This window comes from Notolabrus celidotus, chromosome 5, assembly GCF_009762535.1.
Source record: "Notolabrus celidotus isolate fNotCel1 chromosome 5, fNotCel1.pri, whole genome shotgun sequence".
NCBI lineage: Eukaryota > Metazoa > Chordata > Actinopteri > Labriformes > Labridae > Notolabrus > Notolabrus celidotus.
The window spans coordinates 28148471-28163054 of NC_048276.1; the positions used below are offsets into that span (position 1 = coordinate 28148471).

At 41.5% G+C, this 14584-nt stretch overlaps 2 protein-coding genes across 2 annotated transcripts; one reads left to right on the forward strand and one right to left on the reverse strand.

Moving 5' to 3' along the window:
• Positions 1-4096: 4096 nt before the first annotated feature.
• On the reverse strand, positions 4097-6856 carry zmat2 (zinc finger, matrin-type 2). The gene is made up of 6 exons (XM_034683394.1): positions 6758-6856; positions 5935-6034; positions 5657-5780; positions 5278-5351; positions 4964-5109; positions 4097-4815 (listed from the first exon to the last, which is right to left on the reverse strand). Exons 1-6 carry the CDS (start codon positions 6773-6775, stop codon positions 4672-4674), a joined length of 606 nt encoding a protein of 201 aa, XP_034539285.1. The 5' UTR covers positions 6776-6856; the 3' UTR covers positions 4097-4671.
• An 858-nt stretch (positions 6857-7714) lies between these two features.
• On the forward strand, positions 7715-14132 carry slbp2 (stem-loop binding protein 2). The gene is made up of 9 exons (XM_034683393.1): positions 7715-7847; positions 9323-9484; positions 9922-10002; positions 10166-10246; positions 11812-11955; positions 12336-12506; positions 12704-12857; positions 12950-13079; positions 13401-14132. The coding sequence occupies exons 1-9, from the start codon at positions 7798-7800 to the stop codon at positions 13463-13465; spliced, it is 1038 nt and encodes a 345-aa protein (XP_034539284.1). The 5' UTR covers positions 7715-7797; the 3' UTR covers positions 13466-14132.
• Positions 14133-14584: the final 452 nt, after the last annotated feature.

The following is a 14584-nucleotide window of genomic DNA, read 5'->3' on the forward strand; positions in this document are numbered from 1 at the left end:
ACCAACAACACATCAACACAACAACCACACAACAACCACACACCAACCACACACCAAAACACCAACCACTCCATCAACACACCAACACACAGACAACACATCAAGACACCAACATCACACCAACAAATCCAACACCAATGCACCAGCAACATCAGTGCACCAACAACACCAATGCACCAACAACACTAACAACACACCAACAACACCAATGCACCAGCAACACCAATGCACCAACAACACCAATGCACCAACAACACTAACAACACACCAACAACACCAATGCACCAACAACACTAACAACACACCAATGCACCAGCAACACCAATGCACCAGCAACACCAATGCACCAACAACACCAATGCACCAACAACACTAACAACACACCAACAACACTAACAACACACCAACAACACCAATTCACCCACAAGACTGTTTGTCTAAAGACTTCCACTATCACTCTGGTGCCCAAGAACTCAGTTGCAAAAAGTAGTAGTGAGATGCTTTGAACGGCTGGTTTTGGCCAACATTAAGGATACTGTCAACATCAATGTGGACCCCCATCAGTATGCTTTTAGGAAGAACTGGTCTGTGTCTGATGCAGCATCAGCTTTTGTCCACTCTGCTCTGTCACAGCTGGAGAGCAGGGATTCCTATGTCAGGCTGCTCTTCCTGGACTTTACTTCTGTGTTGAATACCATCATTTCGCAGATTTTAGTCAACAAACTGCTGTTGCTGGGACTGCAACCATCTCTCTGCAACTGGGTCCTGGACTTTTTGTCAAACAGGCCACAGTCCGTCAAGATCCATGGCGTCTCATCTTCCACCATCACACTCAACACGGGCTCCCCACAGGGATGTGTCCTGAGCCCCCTGCTGTACACGCTCCTCACATATGATTGCTCTGCAAGGTACCGGAACAATCACATAGTGAAGTTTGCAGATGACACAGCTGTGGCTGGACTGATCTCCAACAACAACGAGTCTCAAATACCTGGGCCTGCACATCTCCAATGACCTCACGTGGTCCACCAACACAGCCAGCACCATAAAGAAGGCCCACCAATGCCTGTACTTTCTGAGGAGGCTGCAGCGAGCTGGCCTCAGCGCAGCTGTCCTGACATCTTTCTACCAGTGTATGGGAACTGCTCTGTGGCTGGACCCAAGTAATGTGTTTCGTTCCGTCATGTTTTTAAATGTGACTGAATGACAATAAAGTGAACCTTGAAAGACACCAAAAACACATCAACAACACACCAACACACCAAAAACACATCAACAACACACCAACACACCAAAAACACATCAACAAAACACCAACACATCAACAACACACTAACAACACACTAACCAGACCAAAAATACGCAATCAACACAGCAACAAAACTTCAACCACACCAACCACACACTAACCATCCACCACGACTATGACTGAGACACACATCAGTCACAACACTCCAGTTTAAATAGTGTTTGTGTGACTCTGTCTTCTGTCTAAAAAATGCACACACAAACTGCAAAGCTAAAAACATTGGACTGATGAGTTCTTGGTTTCAATATTTTCTGCTTTCTGCTTTGCCCTTCCACCAATCAGAGGCCAGGGTTGACCACAGCCTGCTGTCCTGGCATGATCACATTTAACACAAAGAATAAACAATATCAAGATTTATTCCACAGATGTTCACCTGCAGCTGAAGCCATCAGTCAGCTGTTAGTCAAATTTCAAAAATCCAAATGTTCAAGTTATTAATACCTCATCAGATTTATTGATCCAGTTTCAGAGACACCTTCAGTTTGATGCTTTAAATGTGAGGATTGGCGTCTTTTCTGAAATTGAATATTTGGAGACAAACAAAAAAACAACAAAGGTATGTTTTTTCCTTTTCTGATTCTGTTTTTGCACGTTTTTTAAAAAAGTAAATCAACCGAATTATCTGTAGATGATTTCATAGAGAGGCTTTCTGCAGTGGATATGAAACATTGTCTACACCAAAATGAAAAATAAATAATTTTAAAAGAGTTAAATCCAGTGAGACTAACTCCATATGTGGACGCAAGTTTGCAGATGTTCTGTCATTTTCTCGGCTTCTCAGTTTCAGGTGCACGAAAGCTTCAAGCTGCAGCACTCCAACTTATTTTAAAACAAAGTTCCTGTGTCACAGAGTGTGTTTATGTCTTTCCTGTTTCATCACCACAGCAAAAGCAGAAACTCAAACACAGAGCAGAGAGAAACGCCTCAGAGTGATGGAGGCAGCTCAAACTGAAAAACTTTACTTTAACCTCCCTTTCATCTCTGCTCAATGCTTTCATGAAGGATTTGTACTCCAGCCTGGATTCTGGTTAAAGAAGTGTCCATGTGTGTAGTCTAAGTATCAACCAATCAGGTGTCATCAGGCTCTGGTGTCTGCAGGAATAACAGTCTGTATGGAGAGCAACAGTAGAGGGGTATACTACGAAGCCAGATTTGCGGTTATCGAGGTAACTACAGGGTAAACTCTGGATTTTCAGTACTACGATGGTGGTTCACTCCTTACCTGGGTAAATCACCATGGTTACTCATGCTGAACTCTTAACCTGCTCCGGGGCAGGTTATGTTCAGGATCAGAGATCAGTTTGGAGAAAACTCTGCCCACTGACCAATCAGCTCGCTCCATCACGGAGCTCTGTGAGCTGATCGTGCGACAGGCTGGACACTTTGTCTACCTGTATGATGTTATATCTAAAATACTGATGACAGTTATTAAGTATCTTTCCTGACATCATACTTAAACAGAGTCTAAAACAGGTTAGTCAGGTGAAATTGTTGTACTGCATTTAATATTAAACTGCACATCCTTATCAAGTGCTAAAAACTGCAGTTCATCGAGGATCCGCTTGAGGCTGGCTCCGGTGGTAGTGGCACTAATGAAGGGAAATAAGATTTGCGCATTCAAATAGTTTTTGTCTTATCTCTCAGTTCTTCCTTCATGTTTCAAACAAGCTGTGTTGAATTTAGTCTGGATTATGTGTTTAAATTCTTCATATTTTTCTAATATCAGTGCAGTAAGTTTGAAAAATATGTTGATAAACTGACGGCAGACGGTCTGTGTCTGTAAGTGGTCATATGTTGTCTTCTACGTTCATGTGAACTCTAGTAACTCTAGATTGACCCATCATGTTCATAACCAGCTTTGTGTGACAGATTGGCGCGATCTCCTTTGTCAGGTTCAGTGAAGCTGGATCAGGAGAAGATATCTGGGATATGTTGAACTCGCTTCATAGTATACCCCTCAGGAGGAACACAATCCAGTTTAAGCGCGTTTGATTTTCACTCTTGATTAAAAGAGGTCTTTTATTTGGGGAAATGAGAGACACTCAGACAGCTGGAGAAACTTTGCTCTGTTTTTTAATGATTGAAATAATTGGAGATGGTAATATTTTAGTTGGATGTGAGTTCTTGTCAGGCGACTGAATGACGCAACTGGAGCTTGTTATATGTTCGAAAGAAGCAATGTGTTCAACACACTATTCACTACTACTCGAAAAATCAGATTTTCAGGGAATAATTTTCTGAGTGACGAGGTCAGGTTTTCTGGTAAGTTGTGAAAACTTGTCACTTGATTCCAGCTTTTATACTAGCATGTTTACTGCCCCAACTAATATAACCGGCCTCACGTACATGCAATTTGACACACAAATTAGGCAATTTATTCACAAGAATTAGGCGAGTAAACAAAATATTCTGCCGTTAAAATACAAATTTATAAGCAAACAAATATATTTGTGCCACTCAATAAATCCATGTCATTTCGCAGAAGACTCACATTTTTACATACTTTATGTGTGATTCACTCAACAGAAATATTTAGATGACGTCTGGTATGAACACATTAGAATAATATAATTCATGAAAGTCACATTCTCATACTTTCACATCTAGAAGTCATTTAACTGATCAGACCTCTACCTGATGCTCATGTCAACATGATTTATCCATGTTCCTCGCTGGTCAACACGTCTGATTTTGCAGCAGTTTGTGTCACTTCCCAGCAGTGTGATCAGTTTTTTGGTGATGCATTCACTGACTCAAAAAGCAGTTAATAAATCAGAGTAAACCCACTTATAAACAAATAAAACAAGTTTATTACAATCAGAATTCATCCTGCTGACACATCAGAGCTCAGATGATGAAGCAACACTTTTCTCCATGTGTCCAAGTTTAAACAAGTTTAGAGAATCATTCCTGAACTCAGCTCTTGACACCAGAAACTCTCCGGTGGTTTATATCTTAATCTGATTGACAGTCTCCGTTTGGGCGGTGAACTACTGAAATAAAATACCTGAACTCAAAGAGACAAGCTCGGTTTGGTCTCATCTTCTTCCCTCTGTCCATCTTCTCTCTCCCTTCAGACAGCTCAACATGATGTCCGGTCTGACCTTTGACCTGATGGGTTCATTAAAACAAAGATTACACCACCAGGAAAGACAGAGCCAGGGATCAAAATATCAATATAAAAGCCTGGTTGTAGGTAAAAAGAAAATGCAGGGGTTAAAAGTCTAAACCAGGACTGTGGAATAACAGACTCCTGCTTCCTCATTCTGGTCTGAGAGTCCAGCTGACAGAGGGGGCGGAGCTTAAACCAGTCTCCGGTACTGATTGGTGGTGGTCCTCCTGACGCGTGGAGCTGCAGAGCATCAGTGACTTTTCTTAGACGAACCAAAACCCGAGAAACCCATCACAGCCGCCATCTCATCGTCCTCTTCAAAGTCCACATCGTCCTCCGCACGCCGCTTCCTCTCCTTCTGCTTCTCCTTCTTATAGGCCTTCGCCTTCTCCTCCTGACACACACACACACACACACGCACACACACACACACACACACACACACACACACACATACAGGTTAACACTTGTTTGTCTTGTGTTTGCGTATGCGTCCAGCCTGAGTGTACGCCTCACTCAGACACATCTGATCTCCTTCTCACCTCTTCCCTCAGCTCTTTCATCCTCTCCTCAAAGTCGTACTCTTTCTGCTTCTCCTCCATCTTCTTCTTGTTCACCTCGAAACGCTTCTTCACCTGATCCAGGGACGAGCGCTCCACTCGCATCGACATGCCCAGGTTCCTCTGGTCTGCTCTCACACACACACACACACACACACACACACACACACACACACACATACATGCACACGCACACACACACACACACACACACACACACACACACACAAACACACACCGAGTTACACACAGCCAGTTAAGTTCTTCAACATCTCCTATTTGCGCATTTAACTCACGTTTTTTCCCGTTGATGTGATCCAGGAAGTTGATGGAGTCTTTCACTACACAGTCGCAGACGTTACAGTAATAACTGCCAGAGAAGAAGAAGAAGACAGCCAATCAGAGTGAGGCAGCAGGCGAGTGTGAAAAAATTATTACATTTAAAATGTGAGTCCTCTTCGTTAATACTCTGGATTTCAGAGTACATTGAAACAATTCACAACTTTCCCAAACATCACCTGACCATGAAATAAATACTGTGTGCGTGTGTGTGTGCGTGTGTGTGTGTGTGTGTGTGTGCGTGCGTGCGTGCGTGCGTGCGTGCGTGCGTGCGTGCGTGCGTGCGTGCGTGCGTGCGTGCGTGCGTGCGTGCGTGCGTGCGTGTGTGTATCCTACCCGCCCATCTCCGCCTGAGGAGTGGTCTTTGTGATGACAATGGTCTTCCCCAGTTTGGACTCCAGATCCACCTTATAGTCTCTGTGACGCAGGAGGTCCCGCTTAACGGGGGGTGCTGTTTTACCTGAAGGAGAGAAAAAGAGAGAGAATTCAGCGACCATTAGAACAGCGCATCAAGCTGGTTTGTAAACGTTAAAGCTTTTGTTCTTCCTGATCGTGTCAGAGCAAACCAGCACACTTTGTCTGAATGCATCATAGATTTGTTTATTTCTTCTCACCATCTCTCCTCTCTCGGTCTCTTTCCTCAGCCAGCCGTTTCTGAGCGAGGCTTTCATACTCCTCCTTGTCCCACTTCCTACGGAAATCATTTTTACTGGACTACAAAAGAAGAAGAAGAAGAAGAAGAAGAAGAAGAAGAAGAGATGTTATTTGAAACCAAACAGATTACTTTACAACTAGGGCAGCAGAAAAACTTAATTCAACAGGAAGAAACTTTCATTTTTCAGTTTCAACATCTGATATGTAGTCTTTGTGCTGTTTTCAGTTAAATATTAACTTCGGCTTTAATTCTGAAAATAATACTGCACGTCTCTCTGTTGTTATCAGGCTTTTATTCTGAAAATCTGACAATGAAATTTAACGTCTCTGTGTTGTTATTAGGCTTTTATTCTGAAAATCTGGCAATAATATTTAATGTCTCTGTTATATTTAGGCTTTTATTCTGACAGTCTGAGTGTTGATGCAAAATGTCTGTGTTATTAGAAGCTTTTATTCTGAAAGTGTAAGCCTTTTTATTATAGTAGATGGTAACGGAGCATTAACGTCTTCGCGAGGCAACAGACTCTCTCGCGCTCTAAACGTTGAAACTCGGTGAAATAACGTGAAGACGTCACAGACTGTTAGCGTTTGCACTGTTTGTTAGCAGGCTAACTGCTGTTAGCGGCTAACTGATGTTAACCTGGTTTTAAATGTTAAACCGGGTTCACTCTGAACAGTTAGAGGCTCTGGTCAACATAAAAACTGCCTCAGAGATTAAAATAACGCCATCGACACGTGTTTTTATCATTTAACTACAAAAAAAGGCTGAGAGAAACGACTCACCCCACTGCCGGACGCCATCTTTGATTCTCAGTAACAGATTACGGCTCGGCTGTCGCAAAGATTAAAGAGTGAACAGCGCCCCCTACAGGACGGGAGAGGAAGCAGGACCATGTCACCGCCTGTAGTAGCGTTTGTAGCGTTTGTTTGGTTCTAACCCTAATGATCATGTTTCATTAGTTTAAATCTTCATCTTAAAATGAAGAAAAACAAACTCTAACACACCAGTTGAAAGAAATAAGATAAATAAAAGATAACAAGAATCATACACAGCAGCATCAACTCCTCATCAAGATTTAAATATCCTGTTCTCTACACTGCAGCAACCCAAGAACAATACAAATATATCAATAATTGAATTTAATGTTTAAATAATGATTTAAAAGGAAAGAATATAATTTAAAAAATACTTTAAAAACGAGGCCAAACATTTTTAAACCTCTTTAATTTAATCAAACTAATAACCAGCCAGTCACTGATCCATCAAACATACTGATTGTTTCAGGACTTACAAAAACCCTACAGTATACTGAGGTCACAGAGAAGGAGAAGATGTTACAAAAATTCAACATTTCTTTATAACACGCAAGTAAAACCAAAGGTGGGGCTTATCACATTTTTCTTTACTTTTCTTTAATATCTTATTAGTTTGTCTCTAATTATAAATAGAAATCTGCAAAATATAACTTGTGTTTTGTGTGCATTGTGAGAGTTTATTTCTGGTACTTAAATTACTTTTTAAAGATAGTAGTTCTCATTTTTGGTTGAATAAACGGCAGAAACGGGCTTTTTATGTCCTAAAAAGACTCTATGAAGGCTAATACTGGTAAAAAAAAAATAAAAAAATAAATAAATAAATAAAGAGGTCCTCGCCTCTGTTGTGTCACTCCATCATCTGCACAAGAGGACAGGACCGGAAGCAGCTCAGGTGGGTCGGCAGCAGGCCCCGCCCCCCTCAGGTGCGTCTCATTAAAAAGCTGTGAAAGAGGAACAATGGCGTCTGTCCGTCTGAAGAGAAGGCGCCAAACTCAAACCGCGAAAAAATGTCAACGAGCGGAGTGGAAACGGTTCAGAGCCCGCTGCTGTCCTCCAGGTCTGTACCGAGCACCGGGTAGAGTCACGGTTAGAAAGACACGGGGTTTCTGTATTTTATTTTAATGATTACATTTCAAGTAAGTCTTTACAAACTGAACGCCTTCACCTTAAAACTCAAATAACACGTTTTTCATTAGCAGCTTTTCAGAGGCGTTCAGGTGTCTCAGTTTTTTCCCCACTGATTTAATCATCACCTGCAGAGATTGATCTGCACAGACCCTCCTGCTCTGCTCTCTGATTGGCTGATTGTCGCAGTTTGTGCCTGCAGGCAACACTCAGGGCAATAAACACGACAGCCTGACCGAGACGTTTCTGCAGTGAAATAAAACAGTGATCTGCTCTAATCTTTATTTTAAACTAATTCTCCTAAAATAACTCAGAGCATGAACTGTTTTATATTAAAGAAAATTTGATTAAATTAATGATCTGCATTTAAATGTACACAGGTCTACATGTGTTAAATAATACATTTACAAAGTCTAAAGTAAAATCTGTTAACAGTACTCAAATAAATGTCTGATCATTTAAGACTTTTAATCCAAAACACAACTTGTGAATTGGAGCCTCAATCTACGGAAGCCCTGAGTGGACACTCATCCATTAAATTAATCCAGTTTCTGTTTTTCTGATAAGTCTCGACCAGATTTATTGATCTTTACAGATTTGTATTGATATCTTAAAGGAACAAAGCTGGGGGTTTTCATAACTCTGAGCTGTGTAATCTCAAGATAACATGCAAATTGAATCTATAAAAAAAATAACTGTAAAATCACATTTTTAAAGAGACAAGATCAATAAAACAACTCAAATGAATTCTATTTCAGGGAAACTGCCCTAAATATAAAAAATACATAGTAAATATAACAAACAATAACATTATTGTATTAACTTTTTAATTTCAGCATTGAAGTTAGGATGTAAATGATATGTTGGACAGGTTTCCTCTAAAATGTAACATTCATTTAAATATATATATGTATATCACCAAAATGTTCTGACTGTTCTAACTCAGCCCATGTTTGTATTTATTGTCATAAAGCTGTATCAATCCACCAGCATCCGTACACGTGACTAAATAAATGATTTTTTTTAAAAAAAACCTTAATGTCCGGTGTCCCGTTTGTAACAATGTCTTTTTTTAAGTTTTGGAGAATTGTAATACTTTATGCATTTTTTTTATGCAGCATTTCTCCTGATGAAGTCTTGAAATATCATACTTGTTGTAATGATTCAGAACACTTAACAAAACAAACGCTCATATTTTTTCAAACATTTGATTAATTTTGAATTTGAATAATTTCAATTATTTTGAAAATTAGTTACTAATTGATTTGATTTAATTTGAAATATTTTTGATTATTCTAAATAACTAAGCATAAAAAATTTGATTATTTGTTAATATTGTAAAATATTTGTACTGAATATTTCCTTCTTTTACAAAACCAACAGTGTTGATTTCTGTGCTCTTCTCAGTTTCTGTTTCAGCCCGTGGTCGTGTGTGTGTGTGAAGGGATGGTCGGCTGCTGTGTGGAACGGCCTCAGTGACCCGCTGCTGGCCGCGGCTTCCTCAGGATGCTCCGCCCCCGAGCCGTGGCTCCTCCCAGGATGCAGCTCGGTGTACGACAGCCTGGTCAGGTGAGACAAACCTGTAGCCAAGTTCCTTTAACGACTGATTTAAGTTATCAAGAAATCTTCTTAAAGCTGCTGAAGGCGAGAGCCTGTCCACGGCAGGCACTTCATGGAGCCCTGGTTTTAGACTGAGCAGCATATTTTCATGAATTCTTTGTTCTAAAAACAGACTGTTTATAAAAGTTGGTGGAATCTCAAGGTCAGAAAAGTAAAGCCAATCCTGTAGTATCTCAAACCTGCATTCTCTCTAATGACCAGCGGTGGGCAGCAAAGATCAGTCTAAGAAAATGGTATTCCTCCTCTGCTGATTTTTTTTTTTTTTTTTTTCCCTCCAGTAAACATTTTCCTAATGAGTTTATGATCTCAATCTCCAGTGTACAGTCTTCTTCAAACAGCATGATGTTCTCTTCTTCCTCTTCTCTCTCTTTTCTTCCTCCTCGCAGTAACGCCTCTCCGATCCCGTCTCCTCCTCCTGCCAGCGGCCTGCGAGGACGAGAGAGAGCAGTCAGCAACAAACCCCGCAGGTTCAGATCAAACTTTATTGTTCAAAGTTTTTTTTGATGATTTTCTCAGCCGGGGTCGTTTTATTCATGAAGTTATTCACGATCATTTAATGAGTGTTGGACTTCTTTGTTAGCATTAAAAAGACCTGAACTCAGATCAGGAGTCCTGTTCTCGTGTCTTCAGGCCATCCATCCTGGAGCGGTGTATCCTCAAAGTGTCAACCAGCAGCGTGGCTGTGGGGACAGACGATCTGGACAATAAGAGGTCAGTCCCATCTCTGAAAACAGGCTCAACTGAAACATGTTTGAAAAGACAGAGAAGGGGGTCAAATCTGAAGTAGTTGTGGGTGTGGTAGGTCCAGAGCCCCCCAAACTTCTGATCAGTGGAAAGAGGATCACGTAGAGGAGGAGAATCAACAAAATGAGGATACACGAGCACAACTTGACGTTCAGATGTTTTCAGCAAGATATTTTAATGTTTCATGTAAAGTTTGAGGCAGTTTGGACCTTTTTGATTGTTTGAGTTGCAGTAACTTCCTGTTAAATGGTGAGACATCAAACTGATGAGTAGCCATAGCCACACCCATTGAGTATTGTACTCAAGCCATAGAACATTTCTTGAGTGGATTTACCTTTCAAGAGAAATGGGTCCAGGTTTTACCCCAGGAAAAGGCAGAAAAATCACTGTTTTTCAGATGTCAAATTTCTTGTGTTGCGACAGCAACGCCTATTTAAGAAAGGTATGTTCTTCAGCTTATGTACAAAATTAAAGTGTCTTCTGGCTGTACAAAAGAAAAATCAGTGGATTGAATTAACCCTGTTGGAGAGATGAAGCAAAATGTTTACAGAGAAAACTGATGAAAAAATCCCACAACTGTCAGATGTCAAACTTTGACAAGCTGGTATGGCCACACCCTTTTTATTTAAGGTGACAGAAGATTATAGATTTGTGTTCATTCAGGTCTCTTGTACCTGTGAAATGAAGATTAGTGGGCTTGGATGATCACATGTGGAGGACTTAATCATTGAAGAACGTCTGGAAATGGCTAACAATTAGCCTGTTACGATATGGGTCCAAGAGACTTTCATTAGGTCTTGCTGTGATGCATGACCACCTGTAGGCACACGTTTCTAGGTTACACAGCCTAATTAACGGATAGGTCCACTCCTGAGATTCAGTCTGTGAATGACTCTTCTTATTTTAATCTTTCACACGTTAGAAAGCTGATCATGGAAACATTGAGCACTCTGAGCGCTGACCTGGATTTCATCGTCTGAACATCTAAGACTTAAAACCAACAGAGCTCAACCCGCTTCAATAAGTTCATGACATCATTGGAAATCTTTCTTCCATGTACTAACTTCTTTAGTTTTAGGGCTGAAAGGAGAACGGAGCAGATTATTGAGACCTTTATTTCTCAATCAATAAAGGGATTTTACAGCCATAGTCTAAATCTTGTCTGTGTAAAGATGTTGGAACAACGTGTTTATTCTTCAGCGATCTCTGAGCTGTGTGGTGTTAACAAGGCGATTCAGATACACTGTAAAGAGAGCAGTTTTTAAACACCATAGAAGAAGAAAATGGACGGCTGTGCGTCTGTTGTACCTCCAGGATGGTGACATAGCTGACACCCAACAGTCACCACTTCAAGTTGACTGATCGTTTTACTGAACACCAGATCTGACTTCAGAACCACGGGTCACAGATGAGTCTTGGGACTGGCGCACACTTAAATCAAAGTCTTTAAATATTCTGTGCAGACTTTCACGTCACCAAGTTTCTGCTATTAATCCGGTCAATGCTCAATAATGACCTCTGTGTTCCTGCAGGCCACCCCCTGGTCGCTGCTACCCCCGCCTCCCTGACCCGGCCAACACAGAGACCAACGCAGCCGTTTTGAAGAGGCGACAGAAACAGATCCAATACGGCAAAAACACCAGCGGCTACCAAAACTACCTGCAGCAAGTGCCCAGGTGAGATACTGCACAAAGATAACACCTTTTCTCAGAGTCTTCACCTGAGCCAGATTGTAAAACATATGAAACACACGGTTAAGGATTCAGTGCCATGCCCACTTCAAGAGTATGTCATAATCTCTGATGTCCCTCCAAAATAAGTCTTTAAATCGTCTTAGAAATCAGAGAAAAAGACTCCACAGAACCTGACGGAGACTCTTCATGTTTTCAGTTCTCCTCACCAGTCAGCTGGTGAAGGTCTGCTATATGAATGTGTTCACTCCTCATTCTGCAGGCTCCTCTCTTCTCTGGATCATCAGATCGTCTGAATGAAGCTTCTGTTGATCGTATTTGAGATTAATGATCAGTAAACTCAGACCTTTCCTCCACCTTCTCAGACACCTGAGGGACCCTAAGCTCCACCCATCGACCCCCAACAAGTACAGGAAGTACAGCCGGCGCTCCTGGGACATGCAGGTGCGTCTGTGGAGGCGGGCGCTGCACCTTTGGGACCCTCCGACCGAGACCCAGCTGGACGCTGTAGAGACACAGGACCCCGTGGAGCAACTGTAGGTGGAGCTGATCCACTGATGAACTTAACCTGAATATTGCTCCTCTGATTTCTCAGTTTTAAAAAAAGCCTTTAAGTGTTGTACTGACGGTGATGTCTTGTTGCCCAGGTGTTGTTTCCGCTTTGTATGAACAGAGAGGAGGTTAGAGTTCAGAGATCATTGCTGATGTAAACAAGGCTGCTGTTTGTGTTCAGGCAGAGCCAGCTGGCAAGGATGACCTCTGATCTTTGTGAGGACGAAGGAGTCAAGCAGAGAGAGAAGGAGACTCATGCAGCCTCCAAAGCCTCCTCTGTCTCTCCTCGGTCAGCAGTGGAGCTGTCTGGACCCTGGATTAGCCCACTCTCACCGGTACCAATGCTCACCTGATCAGAATAAGAATAATAACCATGATAATTTTGAGTCAGGTGAATGTTTTTAAGACCTGGATTCTGTCCCTGCAGGAGGCGGACGGCAGCCTCAGACCTATGCGCTCCCCTCCAGGACTGGGCTTCCCCTTCAGGAGTCAGCTGACAGACAATGACAACATGAACGACTGGCTCCACCTCTTGCTGGAGCCCGACGAAGTTGCAGGTGAGGAGAAAGCTTTGATAAAACTATCAGTTGTCCCATTAACATGTTACAGAGCTGAAGAGCAGAGATGATGTGAATAACTCTGTTGTGTATCTGTATAGTAGGTTTCATGTCTTGACTCAGTTGTGTGATCCTTGTAGATTTTGTCTCTTGACTGTTGTGTTTCTCTCAGATTTTGTCTCTGACTCTGTCGTGTTTCTCTCGTTGATTTCGTCTCTTGGCTCCGTTGTGTCTCTGTTGTAGATTTCGTCCCTTGACTCTGTCATGTTTCTCTTTTGTAGATTTCATCTCTTGACTCTGTCGTGTTTCTCTCTCTACTAGATTTCAGCTCTGATGACCAGCAGGTTCCTGTGTTTTCTGACCAGCTCCTGTGGACCCCGTACTGACCTCCGCCTCTGAAACAAACCCGGTTCAATCTGTAAACATCTCTAACTTCTGGATGTGGCGTTGTCGGTGTCTGTGTGTCTCCTGTGCGTTTGTCTTTTTAAGAAAGTTGACGGTTTATCTAAAGACGGCAGGATGTGATCGGTCTCTGATCGAGAACATTGACCCCTCCATGATCTATGCACAGAGGAGGACTGATGGGACATTAACTCAGCCCCTGGAGGTGTTGAAATTTCCCAACTGATCCTGAACACATCGTCAGGTGTGGCAGCTGAGCATGGTACTTTAGTTTGCACTTGGTATTTTCTGTTAACCGTCGTACGATGGAGCACTTCTCACCTGTTTTATTTTGATGCACTGAAGGAAAAGCTGCTTTATGTTTGTGAACTCACCGATTTGTGTAAATTTAATTGGTTGTCACGTTTTGGCCTCTTCTGTCATCTACTCACCTTCACCTTCATACTCTGCTGTCCACCTGTCCGTGAGACTCCTCCTCCTGAGCCGCCATGTTTTTTCTCAAAAACTAAACCCTGATGATGGAGACACGGCTGTCGCTTTGTGTTTTTCTTTTACTTTTTGTGTTCCTCTATTTGTATTTGTGCTGCTTGTATGGAGAGCAAAGCTGAAAGATGTGACTAATAAAGATGTAAATAAAGTGTTAAAAATTCACTATGCTCTGTCATCTTCTTCTGCTACACTCAAGTACATGCAGTGACCGTAAGACTGAGTTTACTTTCATAGTAGGGTGAAATCTGTGTTTCCCAGGACTGCTACTGAAGATTTTATTTTTGATTTGTTTCTTGTTTAGCTTGTAAAAAAGAGAAATATAGAAATGTCTTGTCACAAAGACTGATCCTAATTATTACAAAGACACCAAAGAACAAAACAATGATCTGAAAGCGGAAACCAGAAAATCACTTCGACCATACAAAAGAGGGAAAGGTTAAAGGTGTCTGACTTTTCAGTCAAATTCTTTTTTTCATCTGCAAATTCAAATATGTTCAATTACTCAAGTAATACTTAAAATGTAATTTCTAGTTATCTTTTAACTTTTTTATATTTCTCTTTTGAAAAAGGAAATTCCTGGCTTAAGTCAAGTCTCATAATTATACTTTAATAAC

What these genes read in the sequence shown, in the direction of transcription:
- zmat2 (XM_034683394.1), bottom strand. An exon ending in CCTCAGGCGGAGATGGGCGG is followed by an intron (nt 5,352 to 5,656) that starts GTAGGATACACA and finishes CTTCTCTGGCAG; the next exon opens with TTATTACTGTAACGTCTGCG. An exon ending in TCACATCAACGGGAAAAAAC is followed by an intron (nt 5,110 to 5,277) that starts GTGAGTTAAATG and finishes GTGTGAGAGCAG; the next exon opens with ACCAGAGGAACCTGGGCATG.
- slbp2 (XM_034683393.1), top strand. Translation starts at nt 7,798, where the DNA reads ATGTCAACGAGCGGAGTGGAAACGGTTCAGAGCCCGCTGCTGTCCTCC. An exon ending in GTGTACGACAGCCTGGTCAG is followed by an intron (nt 9,485 to 9,921) that starts GTGAGACAAACC and finishes TCCTCCTCGCAG; the next exon opens with TAACGCCTCTCCGATCCCGT. An exon ending in CAGGACCCCGTGGAGCAACT is followed by an intron (nt 12,507 to 12,703) that starts GTAGGTGGAGCT and finishes GTTTGTGTTCAG; the next exon opens with GCAGAGCCAGCTGGCAAGGA.